The sequence below is a fragment of the Eublepharis macularius genome, chromosome 3 (assembly GCF_028583425.1).
Source record: "Eublepharis macularius isolate TG4126 chromosome 3, MPM_Emac_v1.0, whole genome shotgun sequence".
Lineage (NCBI taxonomy): Eukaryota > Metazoa > Chordata > Lepidosauria > Squamata > Eublepharidae > Eublepharis > Eublepharis macularius.
In genome coordinates, this window is record NC_072792.1 from 155,360,238 (window position 1) to 155,383,220 (window position 22,983).

The 22,983-nt window shown below is 42.7% G+C and overlaps 1 protein-coding gene across 1 annotated transcript; it reads left to right on the forward strand.

Annotated features, from left to right (window-relative positions):
* The first annotated feature begins 1,218 nt into the window (after nt 1-1,218).
* Nucleotides 1,219-2,223, forward strand: GPR12 (G protein-coupled receptor 12). The gene has a single exon (XM_054974679.1). The coding sequence runs from the start codon at nt 1,219-1,221 to the stop codon at nt 2,221-2,223; it is 1,005 nt and encodes a 334-aa protein (XP_054830654.1).
* Nucleotides 2,224-22,983: the final 20,760 nt, after the last annotated feature.

Consider the following 22,983-nt stretch of genomic DNA (forward strand, 5'->3'; position numbering starts at 1 on the left):
GCGGCTGCGCCTGCGCCCTGACGCTCAGCAGGTGTCCTCCTCCGTCCCCGCGCCTCCGCGCGCGGGAGTTTGCGCGCCGCTCCCGTCAGCCTACCTTGCCTGCCAAGCGGCTCACGTGGCTCCGAGCGCGGCGCGCCCTCCCGCCTTCCGCGGCCGGCCCTCCGCTGTGCGCGTGCTGGCGCCTGGCCCCTTCTGCGCCAAGCGCCGCGTGCACCCGGGGCCGGCGCGGAGACGGCGGCTGGGCTGGCTGGGGCGACCCGCGCTCCTGCTTTGCAGAAGCCCGAGCCGGGAGCTGGCGCTGGCGGCTGCGCTGTGCAAACAATGAGCGTGCAAGAAGCAGCAGCAGCAGCCGCCCCTTGCCTTGCTGCATAGAAGGGAAACGGGGATCTTCCTCCTCCTCTTCCAGAGGAGAAGCCAAGGTGACCAACCTGCCGAGGGCTAGTCCCGCGGTCTGGCTGTTGTGCTCGTCTCTGTGTCTGTCCATCCATCCCCTCCATGCGTCTGTCGGTGGGAGGTTGTGCACAGCGACCACACCATCCCTCTGCATGACCCCCGTTTACCCACACCCGGTCGCACACACCCCGCCGCCCCGATTGCTGCTCATCCACTGCCACGGGGGAGGGGGGGCTCTGCAGCAGCGGCGCCCCACGGTCTGTTCAGCCGCGGATGCTGCTAAGGACGCGGCCGCTGCGGTGGGAGTTGAGACTTCCTCCTCTTAATCGAGGTCAAGAAAGCCTGTGATGTGGGGCGCTCGCTGCGGTCTGCAGGGTTAGGGTCTCATCAGATGGAAAGGCTTAGAAATGGCAGGGGAGAGGACCCGATGCTACAAGCGCCGTACTGCTTTCAGACGTGGATGCCGATGCGTGTGTGTCTGCATTAAAACCCTTCTTCAGAAAAAGTCTTCCGAACAGTTCTAGCTCTCCCCATGGTATTTTATCAGTCCCCTCTCTTCCCCAATCCAGCCATTCCCCTTTCATTTTTATAAGAAGAGAGGAGATGGTGACTCCTGTCCTCCCCCCTCCTCTTTTTAATAAAAAAGGAACAATTTTAAATGAAGTGTTTGCCATCATTGTTCTGTGCTGTGATGTTTATGTAATAAAGTGCCTGCCTGCCAGTTCATTTAGCTGTCTAAGGTATATTGCATGCTGCTAAATAAGTGCTGAAACCTCAATATTAAAAAAAAATTGTCTTTTCATTGAAGAGGAACGGGGTTTAAATATGAACGAAGACCTGGAGGTTAATTTAACGTGGCTGCCTCAGGATCACTTAGAAGCCAGTTCGACAGAGAATGTTACGGCCGCTGTCACCTCTTTGGTTCCCGTCGGTGACCCCGAGCCAGAGTTTATAGTAAACCCTTGGGACATTGTGTTGTGCGCTTCAGGAACCTTGATCTCCTGTGAAAATGCCCTGGTGGTGCTTATTATCTTCCACAATCCTAGTCTTCGGGCCCCTATGTTTCTCCTGATAGGCAGCCTGGCCCTGGCAGACCTGTTAGCGGGGATTGGATTGATCTTCAATTTTATTCTTGCCTACCTTCTCCAGTCAGAAGCCACTAAGCTGGTCACGGTGGGACTGATCGTCGCCTCTTTCTCGGCCTCGGTCTGTAGTTTGCTGGCCATCACTGTTGACCGGTACCTCTCGCTCTATTACGCTTTGACTTACAATTCGGAGCGGACTGTCACTTTTACCTATGTCATGCTCGTTTTGCTCTGGGGAGCTTCTATCTGTGTTGGATTGCTGCCTGTGATGGGCTGGAACTGCCTCCGAGACGAATCCACCTGCAGTGTGATCAGGCCACTCACTAAAAATAACGCAGCTGTCCTCTCGGTCTCTTTCTTGCTCATGTTTGCACTCATGCTCCAGCTGTACATTCAGATCTGTAAAATTGTGATGCGCCATGCTCATCAGATTGCCTTACAACACCATTTCCTGGCCACTTCCCACTACGTGACCACCCGGAAAGGAGTGTCCACTTTAGCCATTATCTTGGGGACCTTTGCTGCTTGCTGGATGCCTTTCACACTCTATTCTTTAATAGCTGATTATACCTACCCTTCTATATATACCTACGCGACCCTCCTTCCAGCCACGTACAATTCCATCATCAACCCTGTGATATATGCTTTTCGAAATCAAGAAATACAAAAGGCGCTCTGGCTCATCTGCTGTGGCTGCATCCCTTCTAACCTTTCTGCAAGAGCGAGATCACCCAGTGATGTTTGATTTAAGTGATGGGGGGGGGGGGACATTGTTTAGCATTGTGTTAGATGGCTTTGCTGCATTTCATTACATTGTACATAAATGCATACTTGAGCCACAGGGAGTATGGGACCTTTGCAGAAAAAAGAATCCCATTGGTCAAATTAAACTCTCCTATGTCATTCCAGGAATGTTCCTGGAAACAGAGTGATCTTCTTGTCGACTTGTAGGTGTTGCTCAGGTTCTGTTGTACAACTAGACCAGTTCCCCTTGATTCAACAGTTAGTTTCATAGGCTTTGCCGTTCTTTCAATGAAGGGGGCAGACCTCTGCACAGAAAAGGATGTTATTTGCAGATGTGCTTTCTCTGTTTGACTGATTGAGGAATCCACTTGAAGTGGAGCTCTGAGTGTGCATCGGAGCATAAGCTCTTGATCGGGGCAAAGTCTGCAAACCACAACCAGCTTTCTATAGAGCAGTTCCATTAACATTAAGAGGACTGTTTGAAAGTAAATTTGTTGTGGGTTACAGTCTGTGTCTGTCATAGGGTTATTTCTGATATTTTTAATGGGATGTATAAAAGTTTCTGAAGAGTTGCATGTGGTTCTTTAGATGTATTGCCATGATCCAGAGACACTCAAATGCAATATGGCCTTGTGCTCAAGGACACATTAGACTGGAATGTACTTTATTGTCTACCTTGCAAGACAAATGGAAATGCATGGTGTATTGAAAGAATTACTTCTGAGTATACGTCACAAAGTAGATGTGCATTCAGATATCTGCTTGCATATGCTCTCTGTGCTTGGTACCAGATCCAGCAAGGAAGGCCATGCGCAGAAGTTTGCTTTAAACATAACCTCAGGAGTGATCTCTGTTTTCCTATCACTTCACTAAACTATCAACATTTTAGCTTCTTTCCAATTTTGTTTACATAATTTAGATGAATTATGCTGCATTATTTTTCTTTTTGATCTTGGGAAAGCAGGAAAGAACCAGAGTTCCTGTTAATATAAGGCAAATTGTAATCGAATAGGGATCTCTTAACAATTCTTAGCATTGACTAATTTTGTGCCACTAATTTGCAATAAATGAGATTGTTTTTCAGGACTCAAACTCAGTATATTCAGTTTCTCAGATGAAATCTTTCAGGCAGCCTCGCAGTGAGTTAGCTGCTCACCCACACACTTTGGGTGAGTAACAATTCCTTCTGGTTGTGTAGCTTGCCAAACCCAGTATTGAAGCCACTCTGCGAGATGCTGCTGCACATGAGCAGGCATGGCAGGCTGGTGACAAAATTATTCTGTGAGCTGGTAATTTCTTTTTATATCCATCTTCCGGACTGCAAGAGCAATGAAATAACCTACTTAAATTCAGTAGTTAACATTTTCAAGATGATCTGTGAGATTTTTCTGCTTTTTCTCTGTTCTGTTCTGATCTCAAATTCTGAATTTTAATATCCATTCCATCATTATTCTGCCTAGTGAAATACATATGAAATGGATTCCCCCCTACTTTTCTAGCAGTTCTGTCTATAAATTAATTACTTCTTTTGACATGCAACACTATATGCATATCATTCCATTTCTTCCTAGGATATCTGTTCTTGTCTGAAAGATGGTCATTGCCACGACTAGTTAAATTACGTGTTATGGTGCAAGACAAAACACACTTTGTTTTCTAGTTGAAAAGTTTACTAAGAAAACATGTTACTGGAGAAATATTGGGAATATTGGAATCTCTTCTATATAATCACCATTTAAGGAGTATTTTATACTAACTTGTTAATGGAAATTTGACTTGTTTTGATGAAACATCAGTGTGTCTATTGCTGCTTGAGCCAGGGAGGGGAGATTCTTGGAGCCTGCATCAACCAGGACCCCAAGTACAAGCTTTTGTATCCCTCAGCCAAGGTATCAGAACAGACTGAACCTGGGGTCTGCAAGAGAAATAGAAACCCCTCTCTTTATCTGCCCTGTACACCTAGTAGTACTTCCTCATGTTTACTAATTCTATGCCTTTAATTGGCTGCAAAGCAGACAGCAATTTAACAAAGGGCAGCTTTAGTCAGGAAATATACATACAGCACAATATAGGTGCAAACCCAGGAATTATGGAAGAGGGAAGGATTATGGGAGTGAGAGACAGGCCTCCTTGGGGGCGGGAGAAAAATAGCGTTATGGGGGACAGAAAGGTATGAGCCTGGACCCAGAACATTTGTCAAAGAATGTGATCGCTATGCATTAAATTGAGTTTACATGTCTTCTGAATGTTAAAGGAATATATTTGTTTCTTTGGTATGTTTCTGTATAAACCAGTGAACTTTTAAAAATGTAAATGTAAAAAGGGAACTATTGAAAGTTATATTTTAAAAATGCTGTATAATATATAGAAGGAAGAAATTTGCTGTATTGCTTCACTCTTACTAAATAGATGAAGGGCTGAATCATTCTTACAAGTTAGTCATAGCACACTCTTAAGAGTGCAGTAGGGCCTGTTGCCTCATTTCCCAAGTGGGGGACCTTTTAGCCTAGCCCTTTCTGTGGTATGTACTAACTTTTTCTTGTAGGGTGCTGTTTTCACAGAGCGCACTTTTTAAATGAACAATTCCTGATCTGAACTTTGAGGTAGTGCAGTCCCTGCGTGTGGGCTGTGCCTCCTCAGTTAAAGCTGCAGTCCTAAGAATGCTTTCCTATGTTATTCCCACTGAAACATAGCACCTACTTCTGAGTAAACCTGCTTAGGATTTGCTTCCTAAATGTATTTGAATTGGTCCTTACTCCTTGTCTTTCATGTTCTTCTGACAGCTGGCTTTTTTTTGTGATTTTAGCACAGTGGTACTCACTCCTCAGTTGTGGAGAGCCACATTCACATTTACCATCAACTAAAAGAGCCTCATGACTATTGTGTGCTCTTTGTGCCACTCCACAAAACATACACACACAGTAAGATACGACTAATAATATTAAATGTATAGCTTTAATCTTTTAAATTACCAGAGTACAACTGTTCATGTAGGGTTTTCTCCCCTTCCCAACCCTTGTGTATCTGGCGTGAGGAGAAAGGCTTCGGTCTCTGCCTTCATGCTCTCTCCTCAGCATGAGGCACAACAGGTCAGTCGAAGGAATGAGATTGCCAAGGTGTCTGGAGCAGCACCAGTTGGCTGTGGAGAAAGGGGAGTAAAACCACCTCCTCCACAAGCTGGAGGAGGGGTGGTGTGGCTACTGTGTGGTGGTGGTTTTACTTTGTCTCCTCTGTGTTTGCTCTCCTCCTGGCAGCCACCCAGCTGCTAGGATGGGTGTGTGGAGGCTGCAGAGAAGCATGGTGGAGGGGTCACTGGAGAGGATGAGCCCTTTATTTCCATTCCTGTTCAAGGCCCATAGCTCAGAGTGGCTTTCAACTTACCTGTCCTCCAGGCTGTTCAGTGTCTCAAGGTGGGAAATGCCTGCCGATCACAAGCCCTACTGAGAAATGGCCTGGCTCTCTTTCCTGAAATGTCGGATGGGTGCTGTGAGGAACACTGCTCAGAAGAGCCACAGGTGGCTTCTGAACTGTGGTGTGAGTACCACTGTTTTAACAGTTTGTAAGCTAGACACAGAACAGGATTCCATGCGTATATAGGCCTCATTTTGTTTGAGACTGTAGAGGTTTAAACTGCAATAACTTAGTTTTTAAGCCAAATTAACCTCTAGCTTGAAGTTTTCGTGAGTAAAAATCTAAGGATTTATCCAGATTAGTGTAGTAGAACTGCAGTGACTTCTGGACTTGTCAGATGAGTAGATCTGAGCAATAGTCTATGTCCAAAAACACTCTAATGTATTTCTTTGCTTGCATTTGCTTACTAAGGTGGTGGTGGTGGTTTTTAATTTCCTGTCATATGACAAGGAAGCATCATTACATAATGTGGTCTAGTACAAACGCTGTTGATTTTCTACAAAGTGTATAATGTATGCAATATAACAACTACATGTTAGGTTTGTTTGCTAAAATTAAAAAGTAAATTTATTTTTAAAATTCTGTTGTCTGGGTAAGGCAAAGAAAATGTTTGACAACATCTCATATTCTCTGTCCCTCTTCAACATGCTCAGTCACCTCATCTGTTGTTTATGCAGGGCTGCATATACCTACCTGCCAGCAAGGAGTGTGAATCTTTCTGGATGAGAAGGCAGGGTAGCTTTTGTGACTCACAAAGAACTTGGGTCTTACACGCACGCACAAACTTTCTTTCAGGCAACCAGTGGATCACGAATATTGAACAGAGGTATGTGTAGCCAGTAGAGTTGCCAAAGGGCCTAGAGAAAAATGTCCTGAAGCTTTTCATGGCCTGGAGGTAGATAATATCATCTGGTAAATAACTTCTCATTAAGCATCCGTTTAATAGGATAGGACTTTTTTTTCTCCAAGCATTTGGCAGCCATAGTAAGCAGGCAGGCTAATAAAATCTCTTATGAGATAATGTAATTAACACTTGTGTTCTTATGACTTGGGGCCAATTCACATTTTGTATAAAGACCTTGGCCGTTTCCACACATCTTACAAGCCTACGGAACATTGCAAAAAACACCCGGAAGATAGCGTCTTCTCGCGTGAAATCGTGCCAGGAAGACGCTATCATCTGGGAGTTTTGCGTGACATTGCGTTTTCCTGGTGTGATTTTGCACAAGAAGACGCTATCTTCCGGACGTTTTGCGCAACGTTCCCGAGGCTGGTAAGAGGTGTGGAAACCTTGTTTCCCCTGCCTCACATGGTCTGTCAGCAGATGCAGTCTGGGAGTTCCATGCTCGAAACTTAATTCTCAAGCATGTGAGGGCCCAGTTTGGATCAGGACTACAGCATGCAGAGAGAGGGGTTTAAGTCTCTCCCCGCCCCCATGCAGTTTTCACAACCTGAAACAGCCCTGGGGAGCCACTGTTTGCCTCATTGGGAAAACTTGCATGTAGCCATCAGTACATTGACCGGCTCTCCACAAAAGGATTAAAAAACATCACTTAATTCTTGCTGGGACCCTACATAGTAGGTTAATTTTGTCATTAACACTGTTTCCCAAATCTTCCGATGCCATTCCATAACAGAAGAAGATTTGGGCTTTTTCCAACTGCTGCAATACAGAGTTTGGCTGTAGCATGCTAAAGACAGCCTCCAAACCATATTCTAAAACTGCCCTCTTCAAAAAATTCAATATTATTGTCTTGGTATCAGAGGGTAATTTACATCCTGTTATATCATGACTTCAATCTATAACTGTATGCCAGAAGTTCTGAATTTGAGAATAGTTCCAGAATATGCACGTAAAGTCAGTTTTACTGCCCTGGCACCACCAGCATACTTTTGGAATACTCGCATAGATTTTTGACAAGCGGTGTGGTGTATCATTGATAAAGTGGTCTTTTGCTTATAAAAGTTTGTGCCAGAGTCTTCAAGAGCCTTCAAGGTGCCACCTGCCACTTTGTCTCGTTTGCTGTATCTAATTTTCCTTGCCTGCAAGACGTCTTTAGCTTAGTGAGCCCCATTCATTCTTGTTCTCTGGCTATAACATTACTGAGATGATTTAATCTGTAGGAAGGCTAGCATAGAATAGAGCTATGATAGTGTATGGAACAAGCAGAAAAATATTTCACTTCTGCATAGCCACATGAAATTTTAGGGCATCATTGGATACCATTTTTGTTTTGGAAATCAATCAAGAGACACTCCAAAAAATCATTAGGTCAGCTGGTATCCAGAACTGAAATACTTTTACACTGTTTGTTGCTTGTTCCATGCACGATGAATTCATAAACTTCCTGTGCCATCATGTTTTCTAAGAAGGGTGCCCTTCTTATTTCTGCATAGAATCCCCACATGATCTAGAGACTGGTGTTCCTAGCAACTTCTTCACAGATGTGGATTTGTAGGATTCAAATCCAGTAGTGCCTCAAAGGCCAACAAAATTTTAAAGGTATACGGTTTTGAGAGTCAAAGTTGCCTTCTACAAGTGTGGATTTCTTAGGTTCATTTCACAAGAGTTTGTAAGATTTTGACCAGAAACAAAGAAGGGTGATGCACCAGGGAAGAGACTTACATATGCAGGTGGAATCTTGTTTTCTTTGAAGAAGTTCTCAATGCTGAAGAGACAAATTGCTATTTATTTGCAGGGTCAACAACCACATGTAAACAGCAAGCAAGGCACCAACTTTGTGTAGTTCCGTTTCCTTTAGTGCATTCTCCTTTTTGGATCAGGGCCTCTGCTATTTGAACTGGATTATGATGCAACCAGTCTGAAGTAGGTCCACTTGGAAGCAAGTCCCATGTTAGTCATAGGGCTTACCCCCAGGGAAGTTTCCTTGAGATTGGCAGCTTACACCAGCCGATATCACATTGGTTGCATCTGAAATAGCACAGTGTTTATGTATTTAAATATTTGTACCTTGCTTTTCTGTCCAGTGGGAGCCCAGTGCATTCTCCCATTTTCCATTTAATTCCCACAATAACCCTGTGAGGCTGAGAGAAAGTGATCAAAGGACACCCAGCAAGTTTCAGGACAGAGCAGAGATTTGAACCTGGTCCTGCCAGATCCATCCTAGTCCTACACTCTACCACTACCCCATGCTAGTTCTCTGTTTTATGTCAGTATTTCCTGAAGTCCTAAATTAATATCCTGCCCAGGCCTATTAGAATGGGATGGAGTCGCAAATAAATAGAAGGGTAAAGACAGAAAATGCGTTTGAAAGTTTTAATTCTCATCAGAGAAGGGACAGTGGTAATAACAATTTGGTCCCCCCACCCCCACAAATGATACCTTACCCTACTTATTATTCCATTGATTTCCAGTTTCTTTCCTAGCCTCTGAAGTTCTAGAGAATGTTCACTGGAGATGAGGGGATATAAAGGGAGGTGCAGATGTCATTTCCCATTCTGTGCACTATGTAGAAGGTTTGCGTGCACAGTGTTTCACCTCCTTCAGAAACAGTTCAGAAGACATAAGCAACATAATTTTTTTTATATAAAGCAAATGGGTAAATCTACTCTGACAAGAATGGACATTCTTTTTAAAATGGCTCTTTTTCTGTTTTTGTTACCACATCAATGTTGGTTTCACTGTGGCTGCTTCTTGTGGGCACCCTCACAGCCCCAATGCATAGTTACACAAGTGTTATGGGGCATTGGAGTGAGCCTACATTCCCTATTCCTACCCATCTCCTACTGTAGCAATCCCACATGATAAAAAGTGATGGCTGGACCCTATGAGTCCCCTCATGTTGGCAATTATGAGTGTAAGCCCCAGTTTAAACTATAGTTGTGGGTGAGACTAAAGCCCAAAGCTCATACCCATATTCTTCCACAAATATAGCCCACATGTCCTGTTATATGTGAACAGGCCCTACCTGAACTCTGTCCCATTAAGCATATTCCCCGTGAACAGCATTTCCTTTTCAAGAAAAAGGAGTGACATCTTGGGAAGTGGTGATGCTTTTTAACCAGCTAAGTCTTTCAACCAGTGAGAAGTGACTAAGAGTCTTTGCAATGCTATCCCCAGATGTTCAAAACCATGAGTCACATCACGATGTTAAATGTGGGTTTCTTTTCAGTTGCACTTGGGTTTTCTTGAGACTGCTTTGCAAATTTCCTCTTGTGTTCTGCATTCTCAAACATATTTTAGGAAAGTGGACAGCAAATAGTTGAAAGCGAGGCTGAGGGCCAAACTATATGTTATGTTTTCCATGTGTCCTCCCAAAGTCTGCATGACGAGACGTGTTGCAAGTTCTGTACGAGGAACTTACTTCCCAGGTGCACATGAAGCCAATTTGGATTGGGGCTACAGCACATGGGGAGAATATGTGCTCAAGTCTCCACCCTCTGACCTGTAACAGCCCTGGACAAGTCTGCCTCAATGAAGTAACTTATATGAAGCCAGTCAATACATTTGGTTTTCCATTAAGGTAAATAGTGTCATCTTGGTACCATTCAAGGTGAAGAAAATAGCACAGGGTGGAAGGCTTAATGCTCCCTCCTCCACTCCCCCCCCCCCATTCACCAAAGTCCCACTCTGATAAGATATAAAAAAGAAATGGAGGGGAAGAAATTACTCTTCAGACTTGTGGGCATGCTGTGGCTGTTACCCAAATGGGGCACATGCAAGGCAAAATAGGGCAACACCATCTCTTTTTTGAGGGGAGGGAAGACTACAGATTGTGAATATAAATCTTCAAGAAAGAACAAGTCAAGGAAAGATCTGTGGTAGGGTATAAGCCTGAGCAAAGCCATGTTAACAAACTAGGAGAACAGGCAATGCAAAACTAGTCATCCATCCTCAACAAGTCTAATTTCCTTTCACACCTCAGATTTCTACCTCATTTTTAAAAAAACACCTATTTTGAGATTCACTTCCAGGTTTTTTTCCAAATATGTAATACAAAGGCAACAATGGCTTTAAAAACTGAAAGTCAGAAATGTAACAATCTCTGTTTTCCCTTACTATTCACAATTCTTCCCTTTTAACATGAGCACAACTTTCTGCCTGCCTAGAATCTCAGCAAGAAAGGTGGAATATAAACCAAGTAAATAAATAAAAAGAATACACTTTATAAAATCTGCAAAATTCTTTACTCCTAAAATTCAAAACCACAAAGCTCCATGCATATTATAGCTGCCAAACAGGAATGAAGCTCCGTGAATTTGGAAGCTTTCCTTGTGTGCACACCCAGAAGGCTCCAGTTTCCTGTCAGAGGCTGTGGAAGCTCCCACATGTTCAGGGCATTGAATCATGCTCTTAATGAATCAGGCTCTATGTTTGCACTGGATTGTTTTTGTGCAAGCCGTCACTAATAATAGCAAGAAGAGCAGGTGTAAACATCTTCTTTTCCTATGTTTGCATGATTTTCCTTGATTAGCAAGCCGCTTTCTAGTTTCTTTGAATAACAAATTGGTACTACGTCCTGCAATTAGTATGTAAGAATGTCCACCAGCCTAGTTATGGTCCCCACCTCTTCCTTCTTTGTCCCCCCCCTTTTAAGATGAGCTTAAGCGATTTTGCACAAATCCACCATTTTGTCATGAACACCTCAGAAGGAAAAGGCAGTTTATGATCTTGCACAACTTTGACCTCAGGGAATCTAATGGAATCCTTCCAAGGTTTCCCCTTTGTTTCTCACACTGCATAAAGTCACTGTGATGGTTATACATCATGGGCTGACATATATAGTAACATACAGGCCAGAATTCCAAGGGGTGGTACATGTATTTGCAAGATACGCAAAAATGAGGAATGAAATGAAATGCAAGTTGTCATGATATTTACCCAGGTGGTTCGCACTACCATGGGAAATCCTAATTGGGCCTAGTTGGAGGTATTAATGTTTCCTTCTGTTTAAACAACTCTCATTTTACAGAGTTAGTTTACTTATAGGGCCTTGTTTTGGTTTAATTTTCAAATTCTCTTTATCTGAGGCGGCATATATTGTTACAGTTTCTGTATTGTAAACAACAGAAATGTGTAGCCTGGTGATTGACTTTTAAATGCCCACATACATTTCAGATGTGTTCCTTTTCAAGGAAGTTATATAAAAGATATTTCCATTTCATTTTGAAAGCCAAATGTTAGATTATATAAGCAAACTATAATGCAGGATTTGTCCTGAGGTAAGAGGCTAAGTAAAAAAAAAAATGCAGGCTGCAATCTTACTTGGGAGTAAGTCCCACTAGATCTCACTGACACAAATCTCTGCATGAACGTGCACAAGATTGGGTTGGCAGACTATCTGGCCAAACCCCACAACATGTTGCAATAGAAAACTAATTTTGATGTGGTGGACGAATGTATCCCTTGGCTTTTAATGGCTGTAAAAGCATACCACCGATCAGACTACACGTGCGTGGGCTGCAGCTGTACCACCAGTTCTGTGACGCTCTCGGTAGTTCTTGTGGCTCAGTTTATACATAATGCAAAACCTTGCTCTATTTCAATTATTGTCAGTCTGTGAAGCTAGCATTTGGCTCACAGACGGTCTTTCAAATCCTGATGTTCCTTAAGAAATGCCTATGCTCTAGCATGGCATCTTGGTAGACCGGGAATGGGCAAGCATGGCACCCAGGAATGAGCCAGGATTAGCCTGGGGTGTGTGTGTGTCTATATTCATATGTCACATGAAACCATAGTTAAAACTATGTTTAGTTAAAATAACTAACTTAATACCATGGTTTGAGATCCTGATGTGACAGATCCTAAGCAATCAATTAGCATTCAGAAAATCCCATTAACCATAGATGGTTTAATTTTAAAACATGCCTTCACTTTATGAGGGAATGAAGCTTATAGATTAGATCCACTGGACTGTTTCCACGAACAGAACAATTTCCACCGGGGGAGCACAACTTTCTTGCCCCCCTCCCATCCAGGAGGCATTTTCGGCTGCTGCAGGGAGAGGAAAGCAAGAAAGTCATGCTTGCTGATGGAAATCGTTCTGTCCTCAAAAACACTGCTATGAATCTAAGCTTATATCTTTAATTTGATTTTTTAATGTTCTCAGTAAAAAAAGAAAGAAAAGCCTGTTATTTACTATTGCCTTGTACGGGGAAAAAATACTTTGTTACATTTTTAGCAAATGTGTAAAGAAATTTGATGTGGTGCATTGTTACAGACACCTATGAGCCTGTTCAAAATAGTTCCAGGCACTTTGGGCTTCAGTTGTTGCTGATGTGCGTTCAGCTGCCGAAGAACTGTAACCACTGACTTAGATCCAGTCAGCAGCAATCCATGCATAGAAATCGGTTTGAAGGCCATCCCCACCACAGGTGCAAAGAAAACATGTTGAGTGGGACGAAATTCCCCACAATCAGCATCTTGTGCTTAACGTATCGTTGCTGACCCAACACTGAGATGCAGAAGCTGCTCGGGACTTCCTGTTGCCTGTTGGTGGGGCTTGCTTCCAACCTCCATATAGGTGCTTATTTTGCCACTCCCACTTGTTAGCTGGGTCAATGGGGGGGCATTATTCCAGTCCTAGGCTCCTGATTCAGGACAATGGTCAAATCTACTGCAGCCAATTCCAGGTATCTTGCTAAGTGAGGAGGATGTTTCTTTAATCTTACCAAGCATTTGATATTTTAGCCATAATGCACATACACACATCCTCCCACCTTTCCAACCCAACCAGTGTGACATAAGAGCAATAAAATTCTATTGCATGACAGCATCTAGCACAGCAGCATCTAGCAATAGCAAGTAAACAATGTGGTGGTGGAGAATGCCCTAAGTCGTGGTTGATTTATGGCAATCCCTGGTGGAGTTTTCATGGCAAAAAAACTACAGAGGTGGGTTGCCATTGCCTGCCTCTGCAACCCTGGTCTTCCTTGGAGCTCTCCCATCCAATTACTTACCAAGACCAAACCTGCTTAGTTTCCAAGATCTGACAAGATCAGGCTTGTCTGAAATATCCAGGTTACTGCAAGCAATGCACTAATGAAAAGTTAATGTAATCACAAAGTGTCATCAAAAGGTTCTGAGACAGCTAAACTAATCAGATGTCATTACAAAAAATAAAGTCAGCACTAGTGTAGATGAGAGGTTCAGTTTCACTTAAGTTGCTAATAAGCCTCAGAAATCAAATTATGAAACTTCCCAAGGCATTAAGTTATTTATGTTGGCAGCCTTCTCTGTGACATCAGAGCATATACACCAGTGACAAACACAATGTGCATAATTTGCATGACCAAGGCCATTGTGACATTAGCAGACCGCTTATTTTTTGCTAGCTTCCCAATATATCAACTTGTTCTCAACAGAGATCTCGGTAGATCTGAAACATTGCTTTCTAATTATACTTTGTTAAGCACAGGGCTGTATTTCTCAATGTCGGGGTGGGGGTGGGGATTTGTGTTGAATGCTGTGCAAGAAAGATACATTTCGGATTATAATGTTACATCACTCTTGACAATGTTGCGACCCAACTGGGTATGCATGTTCCATAACAGAGCTAGGCAGTGAACTTCATTGCAAATGTGATCAGGTTGTGCAGCAAAGGGAGAAAGTTTCTGCAGGTGTACTAGGAAGCAAGTCCCATGTTATTCAGTGGGACTTACTCTCAGGAAGTGTCTTTAGGACAGCAGCCATAATATACTTCCACCTTCTGGACCACTGCCTAGAGAAAGCAACAAGTTCTCAAAGAAACAAAAGTTAGCCATGCTTGCTAAATAGCTTGATTCAACCACCTTCTGGTTTCTGGCAGGACAATGGTGTGTGTGTGAAAAGCAGAGAGAGAAGGATATGTTAAACTTACTTTTCCCGAAAGCCACATTTTCTGTCACAATCTTTTTCAGTAATTGGTGTGTGCTCCAATTACTGTTTAAATTTTATTTTATTTAGTACATATGTGATATGTCAATTTTGTACTAGATGTGTTTTTACATTTGTGCAGCTCACAGTCAGAGATAGCAAACTTTAAATATATGCCTAGGAAATCCTCATAATTGGCAGCAGTAAGAATTTCCTTTTCTTTCTTCTCTTCCTTTTTCACACACTCGCACTCATACTCACCTACGATCTCAAATGAGCAACTGTGGGGGATCAAGGGGGCTCACAGACAATTAAAAAACAATATGGATACAATATGGATATTAATCATATATTTACAATCACTTTAAAAAACAGCAGCAAGGGTGCCCTCCAGGGCAACTAGTTGGCCGCTGTGTGAAACAAGATGTTGGACTAGATGGGCACCTGGTCTGATCCAGCAGGCCCCCTTTTATGTCCTTATAGGCAAACAAATATGCCATTAGCTAGGGCGAGAGACTTCAGTGCACCAAGCATGAGATGAGTACCTTGCAATTCTTTTCCTACTCACTTTTATTTACTTGTTTTTATTTACAGTCCATCTTTCTCACTGAAATTCAAGGTGGATCACACAATTAAAAACAATATAATAAGAACAGTATGATAGAAGACAATAAAGCAGGATTGGCCCAAGATTAGCTGGCACACTTCCATGGCAGAGGGGGGCTGTGAACCTGTGTCTCCCAGATCCAGATCTTAACCATTACACTGTTCTGTAACAAGGCCAAACTTTTTGCCAGGCCAGATGCCAAACTCTAAAGCTGTGGATGGTATAATCTGGAGTCTCGGTGAGAAAGGCAGACTATAAATGACATAAATAAGTACGCAAGTAAGTACAGAACAGGAACGAAAACTGAAAATCTTCCATAGTGCATGTGAGGGGAGCTGGCCTCATGCTTGGGTTCCCTGACCCCTGTCTCATTTTGGGCATGATTATGTTCCAATATAATCTACGTGTATTTCAGTTGCTGCCTCTTTTTTCTGCCCTCCTCCTGTGCCTTTGACACCATTCCCATACGAAGGAAAGGAAGAGAAACTTTTTCTGCCAGGGAGATAAAGTGGAGCAAAAAGATTTTGCCTGCTTAATGTCTGCATGCCAAGTTTTCCGTTAAAAGTCATAGGAAAAGGCACAGAGGAAAAATGTTCACGGCACCTGACTCTTGAAGGAAACGCTCAAGCAGCTCTCGCTAGTTACATTTTTGAATATTAAATACAGGGTGATCAGGATCGGGTAGCGCAAAGCAAAAACTTTGTAATATGGGCCACGTTTACCAATAAACAGAATAAGGATAAGTCTAGGGGCATGAATCCTTTAAGGTCTTCAGAATCTTTGAAAGTAAAAAATCACCCTATGCAAAATCTCAGTTGACACGATCCTCATTAATGAATATTTACAAAAGAGAGAGTGGTAGGGACTTGCAGGCCCGGGGGGAACCCTCCCCATTACCACCCCTGCCGTCCTCCTCTCTTGCACCAGCATTTCCTCAACTTCCTTTTACTCTGGTTTTGACTCTCTCCCTCCCCGGTGGCCCCTCCTCCCACCCAGTCTTTTCCCCAGACCCATTTCATTCTGTTGGTCCTTGAACCTTCCCCCTCTTCCCTGCCCTATTCCTTGCCCCCCTCCTCCATGCTGGGTAAGTTTCTGCTTCCCCTCTCCCTCCCTGCTCCTCCTCATTGCTTTTGCTACCACTTCATTCTGTGCTGGTGAAGGATCCACTACAATGGGGGATGCCGCAGGGGTGTGTAACGGCAACTGGCAAGATGATCTTCAAAGATACAAGCTGGGGGAAAACTGTCTTATGTTTAGGATATCACACCCCCTGCCACCCCAATTTATTAAAAAAAACCAACTTTCTCTTAAAAAATTAGATTTTTTTCCTCTGCCACAGCCCTGCGTGCCCCCCTCTTGCAGATTTTTCTTTAAATCGCGCTGTGGGGCTGCCCATCTCGATTAAATTATGCAGTACAGAAAAGCCCTCACATTTTGAATTCATGCATGATTTGGGCCCAAATCACTGAGTCCAAGTACATAGATAGACAAGACTTTTTATAGTAATTAGCTGTGTCACATTTTCATTAATTAACCAATTGGTTAATCTCAATAACAGCAGAATGTTTCATTCTTTGGAAAATAATCTGTGTGTGTGCAAAGAGCGGACAGATTGTTGACCGCAAACGCATAAACCTAGGCCCTGCTCAGATTCAGAGTGTACACAGCATTATTCCTCAGCAGGCTTCAACAACATGTTTTTAGTTGTTCTGCTGCATTGGTTGAAGGTGGTCTTTGCTTGTGTGTCCCTTTTCTTTTGCCGTGCTGCCTCCACTAAGGAAGGCCTTGCCCATGGGGGAGTTTTAATATACATATCTGAGCCATTGCCCTGCGACTATTGACAGCAGATATAAAAATAGGCCAGACATCTTTTTTTTTCCCCTTCCAAGTTTAATTATGTGTTCCAATTGCTTCTGGGGAAAGCCCTTAACGTTTGTTTCTTTGAGGGTTATATTGCGCCTGCAAGCTTCACTGAGGTTGACTATTATGTTTCTTTATTAGAGACTTAATGAGCCTGTACATTCCATATGGGGAATAAGCATATTAGATTGCATTTGGAAATCTGTAGTGACAGAAAATATTGAAAAATAACAAGTATGGGATGTAGGTTAGAAGAAACTCATAAAAGGGGATACAAAACAAATCTCTGTGCATGTACACATGCACACACACAAGAACGAAGACAGCAAAATTACAAAAAATGTACAGTATGAATCATTCAGTGCAAAAATGCATCCACTGAAGCCTGTTCTTTTTCTTCTTTTCCTCCTCCATTCAGCACTGGGGTAGGGCCATGCGCAGTCAGGGCTCCCCCAGCACGGAGCTTGGAGGTGCCTTCCCTGTTGCCTATTAATTAAGACTACCCCTGGCTTCAGTCACCTAACATTATAGTTGGCCATACTTGCACTTTGTTTGGCCCTGTTCTTCACTAACCAGGGTAACATTATTAGATTAACGTTGGGTATGAAATATACAAGCCATCAGGAAATCCTCCTGTTAAGGCTTTATTGAAAGGACTTGGGACAGCAGAGCATCTTTCACTTCCTTCAGTGATGCTTCCCAGTAAATTGTGTTTCATTAGGAGCTTGTGCATTTTATATTGTATGTTTACAAAGGTGCGTGCACACAGTGCATTGCTTTGTTCTTATGCTACTCTCACTCTGGGGGGGGGTGCGTTCTGATGGACTGCACTCACTGTCTGAATTATAATCCACACAAGGGTGGTTTAACTAACTGAGTCTCATAGAATTCCATCTACTTTCTTTTCAAGAGAAAACAAATAAAGGCTGTAAACATCAGAAATGTTATTTAATGCATCTCATTCAGTAGCAGAAATCTACACTTGGAATTGGGTTTATACACATAGATTGTCTGTAGTGAATCCACAAAAATGTGTTTCCATGCTCAATTGTAGCCAGTGTGAAAAAGACTGCTGAATTTGAGTTTAGTGGCAATGTCCAGCAATAGAGGTAATTTGCCCAGACCTCAGCATGTTATCCATTCTGGTTCATATGTGGCCATCTTAGTGTGATGAGCTGGGAACTGATTGAGGCATAGGAATGAAGTCTTCCACTGGGTTCAGCTCCTTGGTTCACCTTCTGAAACTATCAGAGATTTAACCCTTTCATTGAGTGAACCGTAGTGATTATTAGTTTTCACTTCTATTGCTGTGTATAGATTTCAAAAAAGATATTGTAAAATTGACAGTACTTTGGTTGACCATGGTAGAAATCAAGGTTAAGATACTTTATAACAAGTCATAATAAAAAGGAACTCCTTATTTCTCCCCTCTTTTTAAATGAATTTGATAACAACAGCTAATATATACATATCTAAATGTACACTGTAGGGACAGGGTTGCCAAGTCTTCCTTGGGAAATTTGGGGTTGGGACTGGGGGAGGGGCCTCAGCAGGATATAACTTCATCGAGTCTCCTCCAAAGCTAGCATTTCCTCTAGGAAATATAGACTGAAGATCAGTTGTAATTCTGGGAAAACTCCAGATCCTAGGTGGAGGCTGGCAACCCTACTCAGTGAACATTTTATTTAAATCTCAGAATTTGAACTTTGGGTGCTTTTAGTAACAATACCAGTTAAGGATGCTAAATATTTATATTGAACTTTGGTACTGCAAAGATATATAAAGCTGAACTTTGCTTAAATTTGATTTTGGTTGAAATTGTAGGAGGTGTTGTATATGGATATATTCACAAATGCACTTTATTTTATTTTTTTAAAATAGCACAATTAATGCTTTCTTTATAAAATGTCTATAACATTTGCACTTTGCTGTAATAAGCTTGCAAATTTAAAACTGTACAGTTTTGTAGTCTACATTGTAATGACTTTGTTAAACACAAATTACTGTTTATGTGGAAGTTAATTTTATATATTGTATATGTAATTATAATTTTTTCTTTTTGTAAAAAAGAGACTGTACATTTCTCCACATTACAAAAATATTGTGTTTTGCCTAGTGGATGGTTATTTCGGGCTTTCTAAAAAATGAGTGTGTGTGCAATTCCAGATATATATCAGCAGCATGGTTTTGCAAATTAGTGGATCTAATTTGTACTTGGACCTTTTTTATCCTAAAGTCTCTGGGCTGGAGGAAAGGTAACCTAGTAACCTAGCAAACATTTGTGTTGTGCTACAGCCCCTTAATTTTAAACTTCTTTTTAATTGAGTTATGGATCATTACTAGGCTAGCAATCACAGAAATTCATTACTTTTATTCTGTAGCAAACCGGTTAAAAAGACTACTTGCAGAATATTTCAGTTATATTCAACACAATCCTGAGAACATTCTCCTGGGAGAAAGCCCCACTGAATAGACCTAAGTAGGATTCTGAGACTACCAATTTAGGACTGCCAGATCTGTGGATACTTAAATCCAGAGATTGGAGCCATGAACAGATAAGATGGATTTTTTTTACAAACCTGAGAAAAGCCCCAGGTTTACATACACACAAAAGATGTGAAAAAATGAAGACCACTACAGGTTAAAACCCCACAAAGTATAGCAGCAACATCTGTAGCTTTAAGAAACAAATGCCTTTTGTTGCCATTGCTAGGCACCCACAACAGTACTGCCAATTGAAGCCTTGGGTTCTGTCAGTAAAAGGCAGGGGGCAGGGTCTTTTTCCAGGGATGTTTTGGGCTTTGAGGGAATACTTATTGGGGCCAGTCCTGCCCAGCAACCACCAGACAACTTGATACAATCTGACTTTCATGACTCACTCAGGCCCAGGTCATTGCTGTTGTTCAACAGCAGCCACCCCTGAAAGCCAGTGTGGGTTGGTGGATAGTGTTTCAGACTAGGATTACTCCCCTGGCACCCCTGAGTAAAGGGTTCCCAGGTGCCCACCAATGGTGAGCAAACTCCTGGAGGTTTGCACCCTTGCCTGCTGATCCTCCAGCAATCAGCTGGAGGTGGCAAGCCCCCTGGAGGTCACCCACCACTGGCAGGCATCCCAAGAGCATACGCAGCATGCGCACTCCCAAGGGGGATGATGACATCACCCCCCCCAGAAGTGATGTCATCGCACCAGTCGTGGAAGTGCTCTTGCACTTCATTTGGGGCTGAATGGGCTGAATTGGCCCCGCATGGAGCATGGGAGCACTCCCATGGCTGGTGCAATTACATCACTTCTGGGAGTGACATCATTGTATAGGCACCAGGGCACACACAAAGTAGACCACACTGCTGACCCAAGGTAAGTGCCAGGAGGGCATAGGGACCTGGCAACCCTACTTGAGTACCAAGGGCGAAGTCCAGAGGTGTGACCTGTCAGAGCCTCCTCACAATGGCTCCTTCTCCAAGGCTGTGGCTTCATGCCAGCCTGATTGCTTCCCTGGCACCCTTGAGTACCAAGTAGGGAATCCCAGGTGCTGGTGGCTGGCAAATTCCCAGGGATTTGCCCCCTAGCCCACCAATTGCCTGCCTGAATAGGCCTTTCTGCTCCCTTGGCTGTATCAGCTCTGAGACACCTGGAGGTGTAACTTAACAGAGGCCTGCAATGCGAGCTGAGATGCTTTTCCCCAAGGCTATTGGAAATGTGCCTGCCTAACTCAAGAAATTGCTCCTCCTTCCAGGCTGTTTGGTTCTGAGGTGCAGTCCCTGAAGGCAGGAATTAAGCCAACTAACACAGTGACATAGCAGCCTGCAACCATCAATGTAATGATCGGGCTCTTCAGCTGCTTCTGTTTTAACAAAGATGATAATCCTGCACCTCTAAGCCCAATGATTTTTGAAGGCATTTTTCCCCCTGTTGTTTCCATATATTCCCACATTCCCTTTTTCCTACCAGGGAATGGTGCTGGCTCTCCCCAGGGTTCTCAAGCTCATTGCTGAAAGATTCAGCAGTCATTTAAGAACATGCAGAGGGTCTCTTTTAGTCAGCACAGAGTAACTTTATTCAGCAGAAATAAAGACAAGAACAGAAGGCCTATCGCAGGCCTTCCCTATCAGTCCTTCAGCCAGTTTATAAAGACATAAGTAAAAACTAGACTGGAACTGCTCCAGATTCTATTATCTTGGGAATAACATAAAACATGAAACAGACTCTACATCATTACAATCGCTAGGAGAGAGTTCTTGTTGCAGTTACGTTCATCCTGTCTCGGGGGGTCATTTCTGTATGAGCCACTTGGATATAGTGGTTAGAGCATTGGGCTGGGATCTGGGAGACCCAGGTTGTGTTGCCATTCTGTCAGAGAGGCTTGCCTTGGGCCTGTCCTATTCTCTCAGCCTGGCTTGCTTTGTGGGGTTGTTATGTGGATGGAATAGAAAGGTATAAAATGTTATAGCCACTTTGAGTTCCTGCTGGAGCTGAAGGGTGGGGTTTAAATAAACTCCTCACCCATCTTCTTAAAGGAGGTATTATGTTTCTACTCAGAAAGGGTCCTTAGGGCAAGAAGTCCTTGACAAGCAAACTTTCATTGAGTTAGCTATTGTCAGGGCCCCTACTGCTATCCTTTAGCAAATTTATACTTCATTCCAGTGGTCATCATTATTGTTGTTGATGGCCTGCAAATTAAATAGCACTTTATCTCTAATTCAGTCACTGTAGACTGTGAATGCTGTAAGATGTTAGCCTGTGTGGGAAGCAAAATTCCCCTGCTGCAAGTTTTCCTTTTAAGCTGCTAATCTACTGGTCATTATGACTTTTTTACTATCGCCTTTGAAGGGAGCATGAAACACATTTTGATCCTATCCTGGGGCATAAAGGATATTGGCCAAAGTGTTATAAATTAAGACCATTGAACCTCTCCATTAGCAGATTGCATCTTTATAGAGTAAGATAAAAGCCCAGTGGTTGTCTAAGGACTATTTATTTGCTATGTCACGAAAATAAATATGAACCTACCAAAGCCATGTCTTAGCAACACCAGCTTGAATACCTTTGAGAATTTTGGAATGGTTTAACTGCACAGCAAGAATGACCTATGAAGGTTAATATTTCCCATCATGGCATACCCTCAAGTGGTTCGACAGCTGGAGGAGATGAGGGCTGAGAAAACTTGGACCAAAACTGGAAGAGACCAAAAAGTTGTCAAGAAGGTTGGAGGACAAGCACAATAATCGAATAGCTGTTTTTTGGTCATTGCGTAAGATTGTTGCATATGATCCAGACATCTTTCGTTGAAGCAGCTCTTCTGTTGGAAGAGAAACAACACATTTACACAGCTTTCAAGCTACAATATTTTTGCTTTTTTAAAACACAGTTCATTCTTGCACTAGCAAGTCCAGTGCAGAATAGGATATCATGAGATGAATAGTGCCTGTGACATCACTCGTGATAAACAAAGCGGCTTCCCTTTCTAAGCTTGCATTTTTTTTGTGGACATCTATAAACTAGTTTTAAATTTCTTTATAATTTGACTATGATCTGTCACTGCTGCTCTCAATGTTTAATTTTAGTAAATAAATTTGTTTGGTAACAATCTCCACTTTCTAAAAATACAGCCCCAATTCCATTCTTCCAGCAGTGAATCAGTGTAAAATTGGAAGGAGTTCCGTGGGTGGTTGTTCAGTTTTAATTGTATTTCATGTTGTGACAGTTTTTTTGGTAAGATGGTGCTTAGTATGATGGAAATGTTTTTTCCCCAGCGGCAAGCTCCATCACCACTTCCACCCCTGCATCCAAACTAAGCTCCTCTGAAAAAACAGCTTCTTTATTTCTTTCTTTAAAGGCAGCTGTTTCCAGAGACTACTGCAGAGCAACTAATGGCACTAAGAAAGTAAGACTACAGTTACTCAGCTGCACTTAAGAAAATGAAAAATGGCCCACCCTGTGGTTCCATCCAATGGGGTATTCTACTGCTTTATTGCAGGGTACAAAAGCTATATGCCATTCAACTCAGCAACTGCAACTTGCATACAGGATTAACTTTCCTTTTGCAGATTGACCTTATGCCGAGTCAGAC

Excerpts from the sequence above, each read along its gene's own strand:
- GPR12 (XM_054974679.1), top strand. The coding sequence starts at position 1,219 with ATGAACGAAGACCTGGAGGTTAATTTAACGTGGCTGCCTCAGGATCAC.